The sequence below is a fragment of the Oryzias latipes genome, chromosome 9 (assembly GCF_002234675.1).
Source record: "Oryzias latipes chromosome 9, ASM223467v1".
NCBI classification, from domain to species: Eukaryota; Metazoa; Chordata; class Actinopteri; order Beloniformes; family Adrianichthyidae; genus Oryzias; species Oryzias latipes.
In genome coordinates this window covers 7,598,504-7,622,912 of record NC_019867.2, presented here as the reverse complement: position 1 = coordinate 7,622,912, position 24,409 = coordinate 7,598,504, and the positions used below count along the sequence as shown (strand labels likewise).

General features: G+C 39.1%; 2 protein-coding genes across 4 annotated transcripts in view; one reads left to right on the top strand and one right to left on the bottom strand.

Moving 5' to 3' along the window:
- The window catches only part of LOC101161894 (lipoxygenase homology domain-containing protein 1-like), a 31,203-nt gene extending 25,712 nt beyond the window's left edge, over positions 1–5,491 (top strand). The window contains exons 34-42 of the mRNA XM_011478952.3: positions 17–202; positions 289–416; positions 1,454–1,571; positions 1,865–2,042; positions 2,777–2,962; positions 3,317–3,487; positions 3,592–3,724; positions 3,863–4,018; positions 4,092–5,491. Of these exons, the coding sequence (XP_011477254.1) occupies positions 17–202; positions 289–416; positions 1,454–1,571; positions 1,865–2,042; positions 2,777–2,962; positions 3,317–3,487; positions 3,592–3,724; positions 3,863–4,018; positions 4,092–4,572 (1,737 nt within the window). The 3' untranslated portion in view covers positions 4,573–5,491. The remainder of the gene's footprint in view (positions 1–16; positions 203–288; positions 417–1,453; positions 1,572–1,864; positions 2,043–2,776; positions 2,963–3,316; positions 3,488–3,591; positions 3,725–3,862; positions 4,019–4,091) is intronic.
- A 3,487-nt stretch (positions 5,492–8,978) lies between these two features.
- Positions 8,979–19,865, bottom strand: LOC101161644 (E3 ubiquitin-protein ligase RNF165-like). 3 transcript variants are annotated; one of them, XM_023958321.1, is made up of 9 exons: positions 19,574–19,860; positions 17,224–18,718; positions 15,925–16,249; positions 15,683–15,811; positions 14,179–14,308; positions 13,912–14,016; positions 13,502–13,597; positions 12,926–13,029; positions 8,979–9,308 (listed from the first exon to the last, which is right to left on the bottom strand). In XM_023958321.1, the coding sequence occupies exons 2-9, from the start codon at positions 17,246–17,248 to the stop codon at positions 9,191–9,193; spliced, it is 1,032 nt and encodes a 343-aa protein (XP_023814089.1). In that variant the 5' UTR covers positions 17,249–18,718; positions 19,574–19,860; the 3' UTR covers positions 8,979–9,190. The 3 variants fall into 3 exon arrangements, with proteins under 3 accessions (XP_023814089.1, XP_011477253.2, XP_023814088.1); XM_011478951.3 differs by lacking the exon at positions 17,224–18,718 and having other exon boundaries at positions 15,683–15,808; positions 19,574–19,865; XM_023958320.1 differs by lacking the exon at positions 17,224–18,718 and having other exon boundaries at positions 19,574–19,864.
- Between the last annotated feature and the right edge of the window lie 4,544 nt (positions 19,866–24,409).

Genomic DNA, 24,409 nt, shown 5'->3' with positions numbered 1-24,409 from the left:
CTGGTCTGCTTCTCAGCTTGGCCATAATGGTGTCACACCAGAAAGCTGCTGGTTGGTGGATGAGCTGTCTGTTGCCGTGCCAACCAAAGGTATCATGTACATTTTTCCATGTAAGTGCTGGCTGGCTAAAGACAGGGGAGACGGCCTGACTGCAAGACTGTTCAATGTGCTGGACTCCACCACAATAAATATCATTCGTAAAGTGAGTCCTAAAATATATATTTCTGAAAACATTTGGTTACAGTGCTAAAAAAATGCAGTCCCCTGTATTTTATTTATATTTTTTAGGTTGTTTACTCTGCCACAGTTGTCACAGGAGACGTTCAGTATGCAGGGACGGATACTAACATTTTCCTGACTGTATGTGGAGCCAACGGGAGCACCGAGGAAATGTTACTGCCTAAAAATGGAGACAGGTCAACTGTTTTATAATACCTCAGTAGATTTATTTACTTTTTAAGAATGAAGTTATAAAAATGTAAAAATTCAAGTTGAATAAGATAAATTGAAGGAAATTGCTAACTTTAGGATCAATTACATAATTAGTTAATCAATCAATCAATCAATCAAACTTTATTTGTAAAGCACTTTTCATTGAAAAGCATAACACAAAGTTCTTTACATAAAACAAAACAAAATAAATAAAATAAAAACAAGCACGACAATTTATAAAATTAGGTTAAATTAATTTTTTAGCGCCCCCCTCCCCATACTTACACAGAACCCCCACTCCTTTCACACCTCTTACTCCCTAACTGATGGGGGAAGAAAAAGAGAAACAGGCTGACCACGAAAACAAGATGTTGGTAACGCCAATAATTTGGACCTCCCTCTCTGGGAATAACTGCATAGCCTGCAAGATGCAGCATCAGAGGCGGGGACCAGCCCCACCACAGCAAGGCGGGGTTGCGGGTCCTGATAAGAAGATCCCGTTAAGAAGATTAGATTTTGAAATATCATATTTCATGCCTAATCATTGTTTAATTATGTTCAAAGCAAGTAAATTTAACTTCAGCTTCTAAAATGAGTTACATGCTTCTGATTGGGGCCTGACACAAGCCCCTGACCTCACCTTTAAAACTTTTAAGGTTTGAGATTTTGGTAGAAAAAGCGAATAAAACAAAGACAAACCACTATGACAGTACATTTAAAGTTCACTCATATTTGAAAAACAACAGTATTTCTTTATTTGAGGATCGAACAAAGACTCAGGAGGACAGTTCAATGTGTTTTTGGCCAAAACTCAATTGCTCTGTTTTGCACTGATACATAAACATCAGTAAATTATTCAAACACTCTGTTGGTTTAATGCAATAAATGGATAAATAGTTGGGCAGGTGCGTTAGTTAACCAGCCAGTGAATGTAGCATTTATTTAAATGATGAAGGTGAATTGATTTAAAGTTGTTAACACAACATAATCATGCCTCAGTTTTTCAAATTGTTCCGTTAAGGTTTGAGAGAGACCAAGAAGACACATTTGTGCTGGAGATAGATGACATTGCTCCTCTAAAGAAGATCAGAATTCGGATCGACGGCACCGGGAGCCGGCCCGACTGGTTTCTGGACAGGGTAAGACAAGGACTGCTACGATGTAAACCCGTAAATTAACTTCAGCAAGTCATGAAAATGGTTTAAACAGCTCAATATTGGACGAATTTCCAATTTTACTGTCAAAAATGTGTACGTTAATTAGAATAAGCAGTTTTTTAATGTAAATTGGTCAATAATTCATCCTAGATGCACAGAGCAGTTACACTATTCCTGTTGATTACTTGCTTTGTTCCAAAAAAAACCTCAGTGGGGTTATAATTTGAATGAAATATTTGTCTCTCATGGTACTGATGGCCCAATGACACTTTCAGATCCTCATTCGAAACCTGACTACAGAGGAGGAATATTTGTTCACTTATGAGAACTGGCTGTCCAGCACCAAAGGACCAAAGAGGATCAAAGTGTGTGAGCTGCCCGCCGTGGTTGATGATGAGGAGATGGTGGAGAAAACAACCTACGTCATCCAAGTCCAAACCAGCGATCTAGCAGGTGTGACACATTGTGGCCTAAGCAGTGCTTTATTTCACACAGCCACTACCTACATTTTGCGCATTCATTGGTCTTTTGTGATAAATGAGTGATATATGTAATTCATAAGTGCTTCTTGCGTTCATCATTCGTCGAAGTTCCCAGATGTCCATTGAGGGTTTCAGCCGACAGGTCTTAAAGTGAATTTGGTTCTGTTTTGGTCACTTGAGAATTATGCAGTTTAAGCATATTTACGTGGTTTTACGCAAATTTGTGGCTTTCCACGACCGTACCACGTATGTCTAACAGACTTTTGACGCATGAATGACTTTTGTATCTCAAATGTGGCGCATATGTTGGACTAGATTTAGCAATTATATTGATTTACGTGTTCCTTGCGTGGTTCATTCGTAGTTCTTCCGTGGTTTTAAAGTGGTTTATTCGTGATACATCTGTGAAAATTTCAAGTAAAAACCAGTCTGTTTCCAATTTTTATTCGTACAATATGTGCAAAATGTACATAGTGGTCGTGTAACATGGCCTTCAGTGACATTTAGACCAAAGTTGGATGAAGTGATGTGGGTACCATAAAGTTTGAGATCTTTAGAAATTAAAGAAGTTTGAAATACTTGAAGAATTCCGAAATCACTTGATTTTTGGTCTTATTGTATTTCTTGAGGGAATGTGATATATGTGAATATAAATTTGTTTTATTGACTTGGTGAGCCTCTAAAAGAGTCCATGTGATGTTTCAGGTGCCGGTACTGACACCAACGTGTTTTTGATCATGTTCGGGGAGTTTGGTGACACCAGGACGCTGCCCCTGAAAGAGAGCAGCAACCGGAACAAATTTGAGCGAAAAGCCAAGGACGTGTTTCGATTTCCTGACATGCTCAGTCTGGGTGAACTTTCGAAGGTCAGAGTGTGGCACGACAACAAAGGTGAGGCGTACAAAAGTCAAAATGTGAGACAAATTAAAGATAATATCCTCAAGGATAAACAAAAATTATATTTTTATTGATGTACAGTATTTTTCAAACACAACCAGTCATTTTTAGTCATGTAGAGTTACTGCAAACATTATTTTAAATTATTGCTCTTGTCAAAAAATTGTTAACTTATATTTTTTTCTACAAATGGACATACACAATGTAAAAAGCAGAAACATGAACAGTAAAATTAATGTTTTTCATAATAATAAGTGGGGGTAAGGGTTTGCTTTCTTTCATTCTTTATGTTTTTTAGTTGATGTAATGAATCCAGGGTCACTGTTGCCTTGCTTTAACCAAAAACAGGTCCTGCTGCTGCCTGGCACTTGGACTACATTGATGTGAAAGACGAAGTGATGGACCAAACCTTCAGGTTCCCCTGCAACCGCTGGCTGGCTAAAAGTGAAGATGATGGGCAGATTATGAGGGAGCTGGCCTGTGCCAACAATGACACTGTGGACCTCAGCGACAAAACCAGTCAGTGAAAATGAAATTACTAACTCTTCAACTATGGGAGACTACCAGCCTCTGGCAGATGAGAAATGGTTTTAGAGCTGCAATGTGTGTTTCTGCGTTGACAGAATATGAAATTGCCACAACAACTGCTAACACAAGCGATGCCTCGACCACAGAAAACGCCTGGATTCTGTTGGAGGGAAGGAAAGCCCGTTCCAAGGAGTTTGTTCTGGAGAATAAGAAAAAGAAGTTCTTACGGTGGGTCTTCTTAAAGAGTAAATCCAAGAGACAAAACAGCTGGATTCACTCTTACACTGCAAAACAGAAAAACTCCTGAAAACTGTATTTAGCTTTAAGACACAAATACCAATAAGTTTAAATGTTTTACTTTCGCAGCGGTGCCACTGACGTGTTTGAGTTTTCATCCAAACATGTGGGGAATGTAGTTAGCGTATGCATCGGGCATATAACTAAAGACGGGAAGAAAGTCAAGAAAGAAGCTTTCTGGCATGTTCTGGAAGTGGTGGTTACAGAGATGGAGCTGGGAAACAAGTGAGAGTAATTCTACATGACTCGCTGTTTGCTGTCAAATGAAAACTTCCCAACTTAAAAATTTGCTTTTCAGGTATTTCTTCCACTGTGATGCGCAAATCCCCCTGACTGCCAAAAAGGACAATTTTCTGACGTTCGAGTGCTACAAATCAGTCGAGAGTTTTGCAAGCAAAGTCCGCAACCTGGTTCCGGTCAAATACGAGGTCATTGTGATAACCAGTGACGTCAAAGGTGCAGGCACTGACTCAAATGTCTCCATCACCATCTATGGCGTCAACGGGGACTCGGGCAAGCGTGAGCTGCGGAAGAAGTTCCGCAACCTTTTTGAGCGGGGACACACGGACGCTTTCGTCTTGGAAATGCTGGAACTTGGCGATCTCCTGAGAGTTAAAGTGGAGCACGATGGCAGCAGCCCAAATGGTGGCTGGCTCTTGGAGTGCGTCGAAGTTACCAACACCGCTACTTCGGTCACGACCATCTTCCCATGTGGGAAGTGGCTGGACTCTAGCAAGGCTGACGGCCAGATTCAAAGAGTGCTTTACCCCAAATATTAGGATGAGATGTAATAGAAGTGTTTGGTAAGGGACGGTTGACCATTTAAGAGAGCTGGACTGAGTGACCCCGCCCGCTTGGCTAAATATGAAAGTAACCCTGGTTCCAAAAGGCCAAAATCCTAGAGACTTCCACTGAGAAGTAAATAGCTCTTACTCAGTCATTATATTTGTCGTATTAACCACTCTCACTTTATTTAAACATGTTCTTGTCAGTCCTAATTTTATTTCCTGTTTGTTTGTAACGCAAGGTATTCAAGTTATAAACTGACAGATCAGATACCTCAATAGAAGTATGTGGTCTCACGTTCGAACCGTTTGATTGACATATTCTCGCAATCCTGCTTTTGAACGGAGGGGGTGTGGCCTTCTAACAAGCTCACTCCTGATAGGCAAAAATGATTGCGACAAAAACTTTGACTCGGACCAATCTCTGCTTACTGATGTTGTTTGTCTCCAACATGGCGGTGTCAGTACTGCGAAAAAATGGCAACTGATTTGACTTCCTTTCACTGTACCCGGAAGTAAACCATTTACCCATGGGTGATGTCACTCTCACTCAGTCCAGTTCTCATTTACAGTCAATGGTTAGAACTAATTTCCTCCTTTTAGTCTATGATGTCATACAAGGTGTCTTTGTTTATGTTGGAAGAAACACCAGAACATAACGTTCATTCTAAAGAATCAGTGTTATTTTTAATATTTTTGCCAAATGTTAGGACTTCCCTCTTCTTAAGAATAAACATTTTCTACCATTAATTTCTCTATATGCTTGGGCTGAACCTAAAATAAATGAAATATCTCCTATAATATCAATGTGAATCAAATTTCAAGCAGAATGTATGCTTTGTTTTTAAAACTGTAAAAGCAGAATACATAAATGTACAATAGAATTACAGTTTTTTTTTACAAAATGTGAAAATACGCAATCGAAAAGATAATTGAATAAAATAAATTGGGAGAAAAAAAGCAAAAAACTTTTCTGTTTTTTGTTAAGTTTTAATAATTTTAAGAAAATTAAGTTACTTTTTGGAAAAAAATGTACAAAAAATGTAAAATGTCGCATATTTCTCCACCTAAAGCTATTCCAAAATGTAATTGCTTCCCTAATAAAAAGAAAAGTTTAGCTTCTATACACCAAATAACACATGAGCCGAATAAATTCTCAGCATTTTAGGCAGTTTATTTGAAAAACACATACAAAAAGGTCATATACAAGACAATAAATAAAAAAAGAGACAGAACAGTTTGGGTTAAGCTATGCAACTTTTTGCATCATCATTAGTAATAAATACAGTACAAAATCCACCCAGAGTGAATCTAAAGATTTTCCACAATATTCACTGATCATGTTATTCTTCATTATGATTTTTAGCTATTGCTTTCATATTATTAATACATACTTCTACTTTTCTATAAAATACTCAAGATCATAAAACATTGCGCGGTTACAGCAAAACAGCAGTGTGTTGTACAAAGATGGCCACTTCCCTTTTTCACTGGCAGGTTAATAATTAACTTTTTTTTTTTCAGCAGCAAAGAAACATCTGAAATATTCAAGAAGATACAGCATCATATTAAACACATCTACAGAGCTACTCCCACATACACATAGGAAAACCTGAGAAGGACATGCATTAAAAAGCTTGTGCTTTAAGTTCTACTGTTCATTCCGGTTCATCAGCTTGAGTTAATACTATGGCTACTGTCCAGTTCAATCTGGAGTTAACGGGGTACAACTGTGGAGGGCAATGGGGTAAGGCCAGTGAGAGCACAAAATGAGAGGATTGGACCAATCGGCTTCATTCTAATCACGTCCGAATCATTTGCAGGGTTATTAGATTATTAATAGGAAATGCACACTCGAAACGTTTGGTTAGCCTATAGTACCCGGGTGTGAAACATCTATATTGTGAAACCACAGTACACCAGAAGTTTTGCTCGAAAGATCAATGGCTCAAGTTAGCATGTTAGATATACGCCCCACACAAAGCAACTGCCAGCAACACGAAAAAGAAATAATAAAGCTGTGTGACCTAAAACTAAACTGAGATCCTGATGTAACGGATGCAAACGAATGAAAAAGCAAAATTCATGTGGGGTAAACTGGATTAAGATGCGGGAAACAAGCTAAGACGAGCAGGCTGTCGCCCTGGGATCTGCTTCAGAGGAAAGCAGATTCTTAAGAGATAAAAACATACCCAAAAAAAATCAAGAAATGGCAGGAATGGAATGTAATATAGATCAAACAGCACCATGCTGGCTAGAAAATGTGCAGGGAAACACCCCAGCCACTCTTTCAATGAGTTTCTTTCGCCTTTGAAAAAGGAAAACACAGACGGCATGCAAAAGCATCCCCACCGACCAATGCATAATGAGGTATTTTTTTTAATGTTTTGTGTTATTTTAAATAAATATATTGATTAAATTGCAAAGTTATGAGATAGAGACATTAAATATTCCACCACAATAGCTAGCTAGCTACAGTTAGTAATAAATAATGATTGTTTAATACTTAAGGCATCTTTAATCACAGCATTCTATGTGAACTAGCAAACCTCCATGGTCATCCATATGTAGTTTTTTGGATGGAGGCTTCATACAAAAAGAAAAAAGGATAGAAAATTAAAAAAAAGCAACACAAACAATCAAAATACCTTCCAGAAGTACACAAGGAAGCATGAAGATACTTGGAACTGAATAAGAACACAAAAATCTAGGACAAGAAGTACCCACACCACCAAAAAACAAAAAAAGATCAGGCAACTCCATATTATAGTGCATTTACAAAACACAAGCTACATTAGAACAACAACATATGTTTTTGCAGCATTGCAGCTTATTCTTCACAATGGTTACAACTGACAAGGACTCGGCATGTTAGTACCGTGTCCAAACTGGCAGGTGAGCAAAAAAAAAAAAAAAAGGAAAAAGGATAAACAGACAGGCAATTAAATAAAAAAAAGAAAAGAAAAGAATGGCAGAAAAAGACAACCGAAATAAAATAATGTTAAGAACGTTTGTTTGGTATTTATCAAATGGATGGCTTTTTCTCCCTTTCACCCTCCTTCAAGTGAATTCACGCCAACATGGTTCATGCATGATATAGAGAAACAGCGTCTATCACTGCACATGTCACAGTTGTTCTAGCAATACCATAGACCATACACAGTACCATGGGAAAGAGGGGGCGGGAACAATCGTACACATTCTAGCACAATTCACAGGCAAGCTAGTTTGTATTTTCCCTGTAACACCAGACAGTCTTATATCAAACGGTTGGAGCAACTGAGGTTGAAATGAAAGGATTCCGATAGACAACGGAGGTGATTCGCTGTATATAGAAATGTGCTTGTTCGATAGGCAATAAGGTTCTGGTAATAAAAATGTCACTCTGATGGCAAGACTCAGGCACTGCCTCCTCAAGCCCCATGCCAGCCTCTCATGGTCACGCCATGAGCAAGGCCACAGAGATGGAGTTGCCTTTAGACACGGAACCGACAGCAGCTCCTTAAATCCCACCCGCCGGGGAAAATGCTACGCTGGTCTGAGATCAGTGTCAAAGGGCAACGTTGGTCTACGAGGGACGAGTGGGGGGGGTCTTAAGGAGCATTCCTGTCCTCCTCTATGAATGAGCATGATCATCAGGATCATAACAAACAGGTCACATGCACAGACACAATCCCCGTTTCTACTGCTCCACTACATTTACGACACAGCCCAAGCCTGCCATACAGCATGCACATCTGAGGCCTCTGCTTCTAGGTTATGGAGGCCCGACTACAACACTACACACATCACTGAAAGCCATGCCTGCAGTTAGAGGGTTAAGCATCAACGCCAATGGCATCTACTCACTGTAAGTCCAAATTCACGTTAGACAAGAAAGAGGGAGCGTTTTTTCGTTTTTTGTGGGTTTTTTTTGGCCTTTTGTACACGGCGAGCTGTTTCTCTTTTTGCTTTGAACACACGGAGTCCTCTAAAGCTCTCCGAAGGCGTCAGTCTTCACGAACATATTTCTCAAAAGGCTTTTGCTTGCTACACAACACTGATACTCTGTAAATACTTATTCAGTACTAAACTCCATTACACCGCAAGCGTTCAGCTACAAGAGTTCACGTCATACAACCTCATGCTATTATGTTCTGTACAGATGTGCTGAGGGCTTTAGGCAGAGAACAGCTCGAAGGATTTTCACTGGCTGGGAGGGGCGTGGGGGGTAAAGGATGTAGTGGTATTAGAATACTGCACTGAGCAGGGGAGGTTGTCTTGTGATGGAAACGTGTGCACAGGGGTGTAGAATGGTGAAGCCTCAGCACATCTGCCTATCTGCTCCTACCTTTTACATTCAGCAAAGTCCCTTCGACTGTGCATCAACACCCTCCCCCCCCCCCCCCCCGTCTCCCCTCGTTGCGTTGTAGGCGAGTGTGCTTTGTTGATTTCCCCCCCGCGCCACCCCGTCACAGCCGTCTCAGAAGGCAGACTCTTTGAGCGATGCAGAGGGGAAGAGAGGTGTTTGGCAGAGCTCCTCCTCCCCCCCCTACCCACACCCCGGAGGGAGGCGATGGGAGAATTAACGAGACCAGATCCGAAGCCGCGGGAACTGACGTCGGGGGGGCTATCAGCTGTCGGGGGTCAGCTGGGTCTCAATGTCCACTCTGCAGATGGGGCACTTCCTGCTGGTGGCCAACCACTGGTCAACGCACGCCTGGTGAAAGAGGTGCATGCAGGGTAATCTCCTAGAGGGGGAGAAAACAAGAACAGAGCGGAGGTTAGTGGCTCAGATTTTACAGTGGAATTGAGGATTTTCCATAAAATAACTAAAAATGCACACATGATAATAAGAACATGCCACTTTTTGACATTTAATACACCACAAAAAAAACATCAAACAGCCATATTTGTGATTAAAGACCCACTCTAATGAAAATTGTGTTTTTTCCACATTTTTGGTCATTTTTCTGATTATCAAGGACATACGTAAAAAATAAGGCTCAAAATTGTATTGCTGAGTATTTCTTTATTCAAATCGTTGTGAAAATCAGGAGCAGATTGAAAAAATGCAGTTCTAGAAAAAGCGTATTTGTTCCGTAGAAAATGCAATGAGCAGGCCTCAAGCTCCATGCTCCAAACTCTCAGCAACAGTGAGGGGAAGTGGGGGTGGGCTTGCAATGCATCAACAGTTCTGTCCACAACTCAAGAGTTGAATTTCTAATGAAATCCTGCAGTTCCGCAGAAACTATGTCCTAGAAAACGACAGGTTTTTATTTTAGGTGAAATATAGCATGATCATAATTAAAAGACCACTGGGAATGCTTTTAAAAAGATGATCGGAGTGATTGTTTGAGAAGATTTGTCTCAGGTTATCAGGATGGCTTCAGGAGTGCTAAAATGCATTAAAAAATGCTTTGAAAGGAGCAGACTGAGATCGTTTGGATTTTGTTTTGTTTTTATGGGATGTGGATATTTTGGTTTGCCAGTATAATGTATCTCAGCACTACATGATGGACCATTTATTAGTCAATCTAGTTTAATCCAAGCTCTTTTTTTCAAATGAATACTTAACTGAGGTTTGATACAAATTTGTATGTGTTTGTTTGGCAACATCAGGACCATGATGTGTGGAATCATGTATCTTCCATCATGCATGGAATTAAGCAACAGAAAGCTTGACAGAGTTTGTGGGATGCTACATTCACACCGGGCTCAGAAACCTGCCTTCAAGCCACCACTTGAAATAAAAAAAGTCAATGCAAACACGCGTATATGCGCGTTTCGAACTTCCGTGTTCAAAACTCAGTTTCTGCCCGTCGCTACACAAGTTTTTAAGAAAGCGTTAAACCAAAGTTCAACCAAATGAACTTTGACCAATCAGGGATTCGGGTTTGGTGGTGACGTAGCTTCAAAACAAATGTGCCAACCGTTTGAAAATTGATCTTGATGGAGAAACTAATAATTGCGGTTTGTGCCCGGCCAGAAGTAAATGACAGCAAAGCTTTCATCGAGAAAGAGCCTGGAGCATCATTTGTGAGATTTGCACATTTCGCACCAAGCCTCTTCCAACTGTGAGTACATGTTGTAGTATTGGGTAACGAGAGTCCAGTGTGAACACCATTATGCCCTTTTAGCGTGTTCTTGAACACACATCACATACCGGGTATGCTCGTAGATTAACAGTCAGAATGTGGGTCAAGTGTTGCCTTTGGCTGCCATAGAATACTGTAACGTTATGCTAGACCGGGGGGGTTTGGCACGACTGTCCGCACTCGGCTCAGCTTCATCCAGTTAACAGACATGAAATCTTGAAGGCGCATTTGATTAATGGTGCCCATCCCACTGAGTACCCAGACCTGTTCTGGAGCAGATCCAGCTGTCTGGCTGAGGTTCACATTTCACACCAGAACGCATCTCCAGTGACCTCCTCAGATCAAATTGCACAATACAACTGATCTGATTTCAACTGCGTCGATGAGAGCTCATTGTGTTGTCTATGGATGTTTACATGAACAAAGCGTGTGTCTTATTGTTCCCTCTAATTAAAAATGAGTCACCCAGCCTGACAAAAACCAAACTCTTCATCAGCTACTCCTGTTTCTTTATATCTTTTGAAAGGAAAAAACAATCGCTGTCACTTTGCTACATGACTGATAACAAAAACACAGTTTGTAAAATGCTCATTTAAAGCCTTCTAGCAGTAGTTTTTAGTAAATGATGCTGAAGAAAATCCTTTGAAGGACTTTTATTTTTAAACCTTTGAATTGTGTGGCACGAGTTAAATGAAAAATACTTCAATTCTGTTTCTGTTGATCCACTCTGAAGGTGTTCCAGACTGAGTTGTTAACGGTTTAAAAAACCAACACATGTTATGAATGAATTAAAAAGGTATTTTGAAGCTATTGCTTAACAGGATCAAATTAAATCAAACTTTATTAATAAAGCACTTTTAATACAGCAGTAACACAAAGTTCTTGACAGCAGGGGTGAACCCTTATTGTGAAATTCAATGCAAATCAACTATTTAATAAACTTTTTTTTGCAAAGGAATATCTTCCACATAGAACAGAAATATCTCTTAATAATTTTTTTTTAAATGACTGTGAATTTGAAAAATAAAATAAAGATTTGACAGTATTAAGTCTGGGTTCAAATACATATTATTCACCATTAAATGCTCACTGTAAAATTGTGAAAAAGAAAATAATAATAGTTATATTATTCAGACGTACACAGAACCAAATCTGTTTGTTCTCTTTACTGTCGATATTTTAGAAATGGACTAGAAAGTGTCACAGAAGTGCGCAGATTTTGTTGGTGTGGGTACAGTTAGTATCAGATTTTAGTTAATTGCATGCAATCTAGAAATCATGCACTGGTTTTAGAAAGTCTTCATATTATTGATTCTACGACAGAAGCCTACAGGCCGCTAGAAACTTAAGGGGGGGGGCACATTTGGCCCACAAGCCGGACTTTGAACATGCCTGTTTTACAGGCTTAAAACAGTTAAAAACACAAATATACCAACCCCCCATTACCCTACATAATGAAACATAAAATGACACGTAAATAAAACTCAAAGTATAAATAGAAATAGAAATAGAAACCGAAGTGGAAACCTGGCTTTGATGCTAATGTGAGTAAATTATATTCTGGGTTTCTGTCCACTCCAGTGACCGACCCAGTCATGATCACAGAGAACGTCACCATGGGATACCCCAATCAAAATAATCAGATCAAAGGGGGGGGGGGTCCCACCGCAACGACCCCGTTCCAGAGAAGGGTCGGCCACTGTGTGGAGGATCTGCCTCAGGGAAGAGGAAAATACATAAAAGGTGAAAGCGGATATAAATAATCAAAGAAATAATAGTAAAAAGATAAAAATACATAGTCACAAGATCAATTGATAATGAATAAGACATTAATTTAAAAAGTACAGATATAAATTATTCAAATATCTTTCAAAATTTCAACTAAAAGCCAGATTAAAGGTCGGTCATGAGCCTGAAGCTCCCTGAGAGGCTGATCCACAGGCGAGGTCCATAAAAACAGAATGAAGCCTCGCGGTAAATTTTTGTATTCCTAAAATCCTGATTTGAAGTTTGGTGGGGGTTTTAATTACAATGCTCATTAAAGTGATTTTTTCCCATTTTGAGAAGTATTTCAAATGTCAACAAGGTCCAAATTTTACAATTCATTTAATCCAAAAGTGTAGGATAATTTGAAAAAAGGGGAGGAGAAGTTCAAATAGAAAATCGAAATTTCCCTTTAAAAGCCTGAAGGCCACAACAGTTCATTTAAGGTGAAGCACATCCCTAAACATCGTCCATCTCCAGGAACGGCAAAAAAAGTAAAGAACTACCTGACGTCCTCTCCATCTTCCAGCATTGAAAGACAAATGGTGCATTTTTCATCAGTATCCAGCTCCTCGTCATCCAGGCACATCTTCAGGTCCTGGGGTATTCTCTGCAGAGATAAACACACACAAAAAAAAGACTCTCATTTTTGAAGAATGCTGTGTTTATGCCACGGGTGGTTCAGAGTCAGCCCAGGCTGGATTAAAAAGAGGAGGGGGGGGGGCAAGTCACCTTATCGAGTTCTCCAGAAAAAAAAAACAAATATTTTTCTCCAGTCTTCCTGGAGGATTTGGGTCATATTGAGTATTGCTGTTTATTTTTTAATTCATAGCACGTTCATATCTGCAGACAGCAGGATGAGTCATCCCTCTCCCTGAAGTGTGAATGCTGCAGTTTGGTTTCATTAATCTGCAGAGTGAAATTAGATTGACCTTTGAACTTCTGCAAGCATCCTGACCTTTTTCCTGCACTCCCACTCCTCCCTCCTGTCATTTTTCCCTCAGCATATGTCTTTCCTGAGTACCGGAAGACATCAAACGACATCCCTCCCCGACTGGCAGGTAAACACATTTCACACTTACCTTTTTATACTTGTGTGGAAAAGTGAATCTCTCTATGGTGGATTGAATTGCTCCGCGGTTTACGCTGCCCAGCCTGTCCTCCAGCTGCAGGAGCTCCTGTGGGGGGGGGGAAGCCGTATCGTTTAAAGGAAAGTCCTTTTGTCTTCTTTTCTCACAACAAAACACAGGACATTCAATTAAAATATATGATGTAGCTACACTGATTCTTAGTGGATCCTTAATTCAGATGTAAACAAATGTGGGATTAAAGACAGCTGGACTCGTCTGAAGCCTCTGGAACCCAGGATAATTGAAAAGGGGAAAATCAGTCACACACTCGAGGCTGTCCAGAGCATTGGTCACAGAGAAAACGACAAATGAGTGCAGACCTCTGTATCTGCTGTAGAGAGGGAGGACGCAGCTACACCCACCTCGTAGCTTTCCCTCACAGCAGATGCGTGGCGGGAGGGGTTGAGACTCTGCAGTGCCAGCAAATGCAACTGGGGGTAGGGGTAGTTTCTGATCTCATGGACAACCTAGGAAAAGACAGTTAAAAATAAAAAATAAAAAGGTGGAGTCAGCTCTGCGGCACAAATCAAACACAGCGGCAGGGTGACGGGTCACCTATGTTGCCAGGTTTCAACGCAAATGTCAGACACCAACAGGGAGGTCAAATATGACAGAAGGTGCAGACTCACCACTTGCGTTGAGGCATTGTTTCTGGGGAAGTGGTGCATCCTGGGGGAGGTCAAGTAGTGCTGATAGTGCTGCGGCAGTGGGTGGATATGATACTGATGTGGAGCCAGCCCAGCATCAACACTCAGATCCCTGAACAGGGATGGAGACAATTATTGTAGGACTCAATTTTGTGTTTTACCAGTTATTAAGTACATTTCTACAAAACCAGTGACTGTATAAGAAAACTGGACTGAGTGGCCCCTCCATCCTCATGTTTTAAACAGGAAGTACACAAAGAAGACTTCTATAGAGAAATAAACAGCTGTTACTCAGTCATTGTATTTGTCAGAGTAACCTTTCTTGCTCTGATACTTCTCTTGTTAATCCTAAAAAAATGCCATGATATTTATTTTCTGTACTGCAACTTTTTAAATGATCAAGGATTCAATGGTGTCTGAATTAACTTCATTTGTTCGGAGCTGGAAGCCATTTTCTTTGGGTGACGTCACATTCACACACATTCCAGTTCTCATATACAGTCAATGGGAAAGACAGATCAAATTCGACAGTGAAAAATGCTGTTTATGTTTCCAAAACCGTTTTTGTCATTTTAAACAGCACATTTAAAGGAAACTAAGTTGGTTATTTTGCCACATGACAAACCAAGAATATGCAGATTTAGTGAAACACTCTTTTAGTACGGTGGCCCTGAAAGCCAAATCCCACCAACAAATCACTCACAGCAAATAAGAAAATCATTAAAGATCACAACAACAATTAAAAAATCCAAACAAATAAAAACGATGTTAAATTTTAGAAATCAAAGCACTATTCCAAAAAAAGTGAGGTGAAATAAAAATGAAACGTTTCAGACAGCAAAACTAATTTCCAGAAATCAAAAAATGAAATGAAAACACAAGTAGAGACTGAAAAAAGTCGGAATGTTGCTGAATTTCTTCTTGGTCGCATGGACCTGGAGGAAGGGTTCTGGTTAGGGTAAACTTAATACCTGCGACCAACAACAACATTTACATTTGGACTCACATAGAATACATGCAGCAATGCAGCAATGTGCATCTCGCGTGGCCAACATGAATTTCCATCAGGTTTAGTGTTTGGTCTCACGTACAGTAAATACTTGTGAATAACATCTGCCAACCAGAAAAAGTACTGTAGTTGCTATCAGGTATCGCTGATCAGATGAAATGATGTCCATCATGTCATCTGAAAGTTGTTTGGCATAAAGCGATACTTCATATGCGCCGTACTAATCATAAAACTTTTATTAGTATGCGAACATTGACGTCTCCTCAAACAAACCTCAAAAATCCATTAACTGTTGTTGTGATCTTTGAAATGTTTTTGCGTGATTGAATTTTATTTTTAAAAACACGTAGCAGCGTAAATGTGCATCACATCTCAAACTGTGACATTTAAATAAATAAATGTGGTCTTGAACTTAAATAACTTTCTACTGCAGTCCAGTTTTTTTTAATGCATTTATGACGGAGCAGTCCTGCCTACCAGTCAGTGCCCTCAGCCAGGTATCGGGGCTGCTGCACCACAGGCTGAGGGACGTGGAGCGGGGGCGCAAACTCGTATCCTGGCCGTAGTCTGTGGGGTTGGTGGGGGACTCTCTCTGGGGTGCGTCTACTAAGACAAAAACCCATGTATTTGAAAACATCCTGGAAAAAAACGAGTTATTGAGTCACATGGTTGTTCGTCTGCAGACCCCCCCGTTTCCTCTGCCTAACCCGTGTAGATACCTGGACGGTGGCAGGATGTGCCGATGCTGGGCCTCCAAGATCTGCTGCTGGAGGAGGTATTGCTGGTGTAATGCCTGAGGTAGGAAGGGAGGGGTGGGGATATCCTGGAACTGAGGTGAAGGCAGGGGGTTGAGGGGCGGATGAAGTGAAGAGATATGCTGGTGGCCAGGTGGGGCCAGGTGGGGGTTCATGCCTGACTGTGGCTGCCCTGGGTGGGACATGGGGAAGTCCATGGGCAGTGGGGCCTGAGGACCTAGCTGGAAGTGCCGGCAAGAGGTAGCATGGCTGTGCTGCTGTTGTTGCTGTTGCCGGTTAAAATGGGATCCTGCGGAAGAGAAGGAGAACTTATCAGGAGCGTGAGGGCAAAGTATGAGCTGGAATTAATTGTGGGTGAAATGTGGTGTCACTGTGTGCAATGCAGCATGTTAATGAAGCCCTACCTCTTACCTAGGGTGAAAAAAACTTCTGTAGGGGTGGAAGAATGATGGTTACCACGAGTACCATGAATATGATTACCATTTTTGGTGCGGGACACAAAATTTGCAAGCTTTTCTTGTTTTTGTTTTTTGTTCCTGAACAGAATTTCCCGACATCTTGATCAACTCCTGGTCTTCTTACCCACAGCAGGGGAACTCTGCCTGTAAGGTCTTCATCTGTAATTATAAATTCTGCTTCTGACAGGAAGTCAGCGCGCTTTGCAATAATCTGTTCTGTCCATTATAACTACATCTGTCTGGAATCCCCCTAACATTATACGAGGCTCGAGCGTAAAACACAGCTGGTAAGAATGTACTTTTCTTCTGCTGTGTGCGCACTTGGAAGCGTGTAGAGGAAATAGCTGGAAGGATTTTTTTATTTTTTTTTTCCTGACTCTGACCACAGCTATTTGGTTACAGTAGAGAACCCACTGCTGCCGTGACTCAAAACTGAAAAGCTACTTTGTGTTGTACTCTAAGACATGAGAGTTTGCACATTTTGCTTTCATTCTAAAACAGATAGATTGTTTCTAAATCAAAATTTTGTGACTTAAAAATTAAAATTGTGATTTTTTTTTAAAGATGCTTTTGTGAACTTTTTTTTAAAAAATATGGATAATAAAATCCCTGTTTGCAATGCAAAACAGGCAGAAGAGTAGCAGTAGTCTTTATAAACAGACAAAAAAAAACATTTTCCAGCTCGATAGCTCGTCAGAAAAGCCGCGCAGACAAAAGATGAACTCCCTACTGTGGGTCAAAGGCTGGCGTCTAGACTCCAGGGTAACACACTGCGTTCTCAAGCGACTCAGTGAAAAATGATCACCGTGAATGACAGCAGATAGACTCATTCAGGCCCTGGGATGGAGGAAGCATGGAAATCGTCTATCTTTGTCATAGCAGGAGAGGAGGTGGGTGGGTGGGTGGGTGGGGGGAGGGACAAGGGAGAGGAAGGACAATAAATGGAAATCAGCAAGAAGCACACTGAAGGTTAGGAAAAACACTAGATTCTTTATTGAAAAAATTATTAGTATATGTGGAATTTGTGTGTCCTTTTTTCTTTGTTTGTAATAATAGTATAAATCCATGCAACAAAAATAAACAACATAGACTGAAGGCAAGGCCCTCCATGCTCCATATAGGGTTAAAAAGAACAAAAGCAGCATCCAATGAGCAGACGTGTTGGCTACAGCACATGATTTCAGTACAGCAAGGGTACATCTTTACTACAGAAAGATTACATTGGATTTTCACTATTCAATGTAGAAAAAACATAAACAAAAAATTATGAATCATAAATGTGACCATGCATTGAAAGTACTATTACCAGAACAAAAGGTAAAGAGAGACCACAACCAAACAATAAAGACGTTATTTCTAATAGAGGATCTCTTTAGCAGTGCAGGAAAATAAGCATCCCTGTGAAATGGATAGCATTTTGGTCTCATGTTAGTGAAGTAAACTGAGAGTTAATGAACAACCAGTGAAATAGTTTGGGGGGGGGAGGTTTTGTCACCGCTAATTTTTATCGTTTTAAGTTGAATTTCCACATACAGGGCAAACGGCCCCAACGATTCAGTGCGGTTCAAAGCTTGAAATTTGCAACAGGAACAAAAGGATTGCACAAAAATGGGAGACAGATATGGCAGGTTGCTGTGAGCAGGTGCAGCGTACCTTGGGGCTACTTTAAGCCATTTGCATGACCCCGAATTTTATGGGAAAAAAAAGTTTTTGCAGTAAAATGGCATGCAAGGAGTTCAATTAGCATGCTTTATTAATTCACACCCCCCCCTCCCCCCAATCAGAGGTCACTTTGGGGGGGTGCATTGCACCTTGTGTGAAAATAAGGAAGATGAGCCAAATTCTGGTGTTCAATCAATCAATGCAGTGCAGTTTTTTTCTAGATCATGCAAAATGTATCCACTTTACAGGAATTTACAGCATGTTGTCTATCAAGACTGGATGGGAGGTACACAATGACATTCAACTGATACCTAGAAAGGAGCTAAAATGTTTACTTAGTGCTACAGCAATTTGACAGAAAAAAAGACAACAAAAAGTGCTGTGTTCTAGTTGTTAGCTATAGTTTAGTCTGCTTAACATGAAATATTATGGCTGAATACATCTTGGGAAGGGGTGCTTTTTAATACCAATGTCGTCTTCTGATGGAAAGAGGAAATGAAGAAGGGATTCACAATACAGCTAAATGCAGAGAACAGGCAGAGGCCACGCCACACCACACAGCAGCAGATGATCATTAGCTACACAATGGGGGGACGACAAAGATCTGATAAATGCAGAATGTAGAGCCAGCCTCCATACTATGAAACAGGGAAATAAGAACAGAAATAAAAGCACAATGAAATCACTGATGCCACTGTTGTGAAATTAATGATGCACTGGAGCTATATCAAGCTGTCACCGGATATTTAAGTAATTCTGCAGCTTCAAGCAACTGCTTTGTGAATGTGTAAAGTCAACAGATTGACGCGTCGGATTGCTACATTTTCCAATCAATCTGGCCATTTATCGGCCAGCAAAGTGTCAAACTGACTTGTCAAAGCGCGGTGTAGAAATCTGCGAGCGCTGGCAGCGGCGGATGATCTTCAAATGACATCATCCAGCCACAGATAAACTGACTGGCTGAGAAGGCTACGTCTATTTCGCGGTGTGGTATCAGAGCAAATCCACCGATCGTTTCGAACGAACCTAACATTGCAAATAATACATTTAAACTTTAAACCAATTGTTTCCAAAAACGAACTTAATACAATATAAATGAACATGAAGTGGTGGGTATTTTTGAGAAATATCATAGGAATTTAGGACCACAAGGTCTGAGCATGTGAAAGCCTTTGTGAGAGATGTTTCCGTTCCAGGATATAGCCTAGGACAACGAGCCACATAGCTCAGTGTAGCAGCGGTACAATCTTTAAATGTACAACGTAAAAATCCACACTACGACACGATTGGCCAATTTCGTTCGCATTTCCACATTTTTGTTTTCTAGTTGTAGGACAAATCGAGCAATTTCGCGAAAAAATTTGGACCTTAATTTTAAGCTAGCTAACAGGAGCTAACAAGAGAAGCTCGTGCTAGCTAGCCGACAGCTGCAGTGAATATTAAGATAAACAGGGCAAATGTCTCTGATCGGTATTAAAATGTAAATACTGTACCTCTATTTCTTACTGAGCCGAATACGGGGAGAACCAGGTATCCGACATGCACTAACACCATCCTTGGATCCTTACTTTAATTTTCCGCCGGGTTATTTAAAAAAGATGAAGAAGTAAAAGCCCATGCGGATCTACATTCAGGCGGCTGGTTGTTGGTGGCTGGCTGATACTACAGGCAAACCCAACGACCGTCTGCATCGCCTGCTTGTCGCTGACAGAGGCAGACATGTCATTTGTTGTCCGAAACAAAAGAGGGCGATGTTGCATTTCTGCACCATGCGGTTTGAGGTGTCTCAAGGTTAACCAGTCCGGCCCAGGCGATTATTCTAGCGTCCATTTACAACCTAAACCACATTATTTTGATGACACTAAAAGTCAGCAGTGATTTAAGAACAGAGTATTTTTGGTCAGTCGGTGTACAGGACAGAGTTAAAAAAATAATAATACTGTTTTATTGTTAAAATTAACATAAAATATATTTCCCCCCTCCTTTCACTAAAGGAAACTCGGAATTAAGTAGTGGTACAAAATAAAAATAATAAAGACTAATTTAAAATCTTCCTAATCAAAATTCTATCCGTTTAAGTTTACCTAATATATTCTCATATTAAAATAAAACCAAAACATGCACTTAAAAACAAGGAATGAAAAGATCAAGAAACATTTTAGGGGTTACTGATAGATCAGCCAAATGAGCAAAGCTACTTTTTCATTTAATTACAGTAACTGCATGTTTTTATTTTTATTTATTTTTTTGTAATATAATCCTTTGTCTTTCGATTGTTACCTACATGCTAAGTGAGAAAAATACTTATTTTTTTTAATTCCACCGTTTTGTTCAGGACGCTTTTAATCCTCCCCCTGTTATTGATAATGGCTTAGTCCAGTTTCTCAAGGACCCAGGATTTGACAACACTAAATATTTTACCCACTGACACTGTAGTTATGCGTTTGCATACTTTCTCTTTTCTGTTTAATTTATTCTATTGTCAGATTGACAGTCAGCCTTTCAGCTCTGTTACATGCGAAAATGATTTCCTTAAATAACTGTTAAAGGAAAGAAAATGAATACTGTCTTGGAGAAATATACTGATTTCACTATTTCCTTATATGCCATGTGATGCTCCATATTCTAGCTAATGTGGCTACTTAAAATCTCTCCAACCCATAACTTTCAACCCTGTAACAAAAAGCACTGTTACAGGGTTGAATCAGTGCAGAATCATTTATAAAGATTCATATGTTTACAATAAGTCACATTGTACAAGGGAAAATTTTGAAGAATCCAAGAATTTAATCGGTTTTAATATGTTTTAGTTTTATAATCATAAAGATAGATAGATAGATAGATAGATAGATAGATAGATAGATAGATAGATAGATAGATAGATAGATAGATAGATAGATAGATAGATAGATAGATAGATAGATAGATAGATAGATAGATAGATAGATAGATAGATAGATAGATAGATAGATAGATAGATAGATAGATAGATAGATAGATATTTAAAATTCTTAATTGGAAAATTCTTTTGTCTGTAGTGGCAAAAAAACGTTATTATATATCATATTATAGGGTTGAATTTTAAACAAAGTCATAAATTCATTTGTAATAATTTTGGAAAATTGCTTAGAAAACACGATTTTTTTGGTGGTTAATTTTAGGAATCAGATAACTCAAAGGGCACTGAATAAAGAGAATTAATCAATACAATTTGTGTAAAACAGAGACAATGGATGAATCTGAGTGGAGTAATAGAGTTAATTCATTAAAATGTTTTGAAGAAGAACTTAAAAAAAAAAAGATGGCCAAAAAAGATTAATCATTATTATTTTTAAGATAATGTATCATTTTAAAATTAAGGTAAAAATAAACAAACAATAATAATTCCAATCAGAAATGTCTCTAACTGTTGCAGAAACACCTCCTCAGGGCCTCCATGGGGAGATGTTATCCATGCTCTCTGTCTGCCACCTCCTCATTGGAGTCCAAGGGGACCAGCTCATCAACTCTATTTCCTTCTCTTTACACCAACCCACACATATTGCAGCACAGAGGACCATGGAGGCCACCAGTCAAAACTCTTCCTGAGGATGGTCTTCCACAAACCTTTGGATCTCAGCCTCCACAGTAGATGAAGGGCACTGCTAAACAGAGCATCTAAGTTGGCGCACCAGTCCATCTTATTGTTGTAAAGGACAACCAGATACACATACTGTGTGTGTTATTTAATGCTTCCTTTTTTTTTTAAGTTTCATTTTTGTGTTTTAGTGTGATTCTCTGTTGTCCTGTATCAGTTTTGAAAAAAGTTGATGAAAATTGTGTTTTTACATGTTTGTGTGGCATTTTTCAGAGGTTGGTGGACACATGTAAAGAAAAAGATAAAGCTCAAAGTTGCATTTTTGAGTATTTCTTTATTCAAATTGTTACGGATCAGGAGCAGCTGAAAAAACGAAAAAAAAAAAGGTATTTAAAAATGATTGTATATGTTTAAAAATAAATATGCTGGGTGCTCTGTTTTGATGCATCCACTTGCAGACAAATAAATCCATATACGTCTTTATTTTCCTCGTCCGGACTGTACAGCTGGATGGCTCCAATATTTATGTTGCACCGGTAATGTGAGGGGCTGTAATCAAGAGAGTGTGTAAACAGAGAGCTCTCAGCATCAGGAAAGTGAAGGGGGAGAAGTCTTGCTCTGCACAAACATCCCCACCCACAACTCATGGAAATGCTGCTACGTAGTCCCGATAAACTGTGTACAATCACCAGGGGTGCAAAACTGTCACAAAGCCATCTCCCCTGCCGCTAACACTAGACTGTCGGAGCCTTTCGGATGCCAGCCAGACACACGGAGATGGCACTGACGTCATCGCCCCGCTTCCCCTCTGGAAATGCTACGTTGAATCGAGATATGCGACAGTTTTCGCAGAGTGGATGTTAAAATGAAAATGCCATACCCTTTTTGCATTTTCGTTTTAATTATGACACAGTATAAGCGGTTTTTAAGTAGAAAATGAAAAAGAATTTTGAAGTATTGTTTTTTATTTTTATTTTTAGTCATTTGGTTCAGTTACATTTTGAAAATGAAAAAGCATTTCTGTTAATCCATTTTAATTGTCATATTAGACATTTCTAAATGAATTTTTCGACACATTTACCAGAGAACCTTTTAAAAATGAAATATCAAATACCATTTTCATATCATTTAAATTAAGTGACGGAATAAGCAGTGTTGAGGAAGAAAATGAAAGAGCATTTTGGCGGATTGCTTTTTCATTTTAATTTTGAGTCAAAAAATGCAGCTTCATTTTGAAAATGCAAAAGCATTTCTGGTTTTGACTTTTATTTTTAATTATGCTACAGAATCGCTTCCATACACCAAGGTCTGAGTCTGCAGACATCCCACCTTTCCTTTGGCATAAAGTCTGCCGATGCTCTGCCAGAACCTGTCTCTGCAGACAACCTGGCTGAGCCTTGGCTCAAATATCAAATTGCTTTTCTCCATTTGTATCACTAAAGGTGCACGCAGTGAAGCCAGGATGTCATCCAGTTTTTTCCATTTATTTTTTAGATACAATTTTTAAAAATTGATTGAGTGAAATATTTTTAATAGGAAAATAATCAAAAAGTTTTTGTGTCAAAATTTTGAAATTTGTACTTTACTCTCAAAACAACTGAAAATTCACTTTGTCCAATTTTTAAAACAGTCTTGATGTCTATAAAGGCTTTAAACTTAAGAAATACATATAAATACACCCTTTATTAACAACAAATTGTATCATCAATTACTTAAATGTATTATTACCTGGTTAATGTCGAAATTTAATAAATGAACTGATATTTGTGTTGGTATTTATAAAAAACAATCAAATTATTTCAGATTTAGATCACACAATTATTTTACTAATTAATCAATGTTTTCATTGTTTTGTATTGCAGAGTGTCATGAATTTATTGTATCTATCAAACTTTCACTTCCAAGTCGGATGGGCAGATCCTAACACCTGCGTTACTCTGCCAAGTGGAAGCAAATCAACTCCAGAAAATAGCACAATAGGGAACATAGTTCCATTCACTTTAAAACAAACACTTCAGGAATACATAAAGCGTGAATCCAAAACACTAACACAACATCTCCTTGCTTGCTCTCCTTATGCCTGCTATAAATAGTGATCAGAGTCGTTTGAGGCTGTGTTTTTCACAGATATTTACAGTGTTCACTTGGTCAGGTCAAATTAATTTCTATTAACTGGAACCAAACAGTTCTGCATCTACTGCTTTTTTTCTTTTGAGGAATGCAGACATTCTCTTTATGCCAACTTGTTGAAAGATGCCAAACTTGTCCGAATCCAGGCTTTGAGGGCCGGTGTCACACGTTTTCCAATCAACCTGCCATTGAAGCACCTTATTGGCTAAACACCTGCTCCAGGTAATCACCAGTTACAAAAACTTCTGGAGCTTGCAAGCCAGATGAACCTCACCATCATTTTTCTTTTTATTTTTATTTTTTTTCCGGAAAAAAAGTATTCTGACTAGTTTTTTTATTATAAAATTGTATTATGGGCAGTTAAAGTCACGAGTTTTATATATTTAAAAAAAAAAGTTTTTTGAAACTAAACAATTTGGATGAGAAAATGTGTAAAAAATATATTCTGCCTTTTTATTCAAATAATATTGAACAGGACATCAGCGTTATTAATTTGTGAATCAACATAAATCTTCTTAGTAAAAATACATACTAAAGTTAATTGTTGGGTTTTTATTTCATCTTAGTATGATTGTTTCACATTATAAATTAATCATATTGTTCATTTAGTAAACTGAATTAA

Excerpts from the sequence above, each read along its gene's own strand:
- LOC101161644 (XM_023958320.1), bottom strand. The coding sequence starts at position 19,634 with ATGGTGTTAGTGCATGTCGGATACCTGGTTCTCCCCGTATTCGGCTCA. Across the intron at positions 15,812-15,924 it reads CACATCCTGCCACCGTCCAG|TAGACGCACCCCAGAGAGAG; the intron begins GTATCTACACGG and ends TTTTTGTCTTAG. Across the intron at positions 14,017-14,178 it reads ACAATGCCTCAACGCAAGTG|GTTGTCCATGAGATCAGAAA; the intron begins GTGAGTCTGCAC and ends GTCTTTTCCTAG.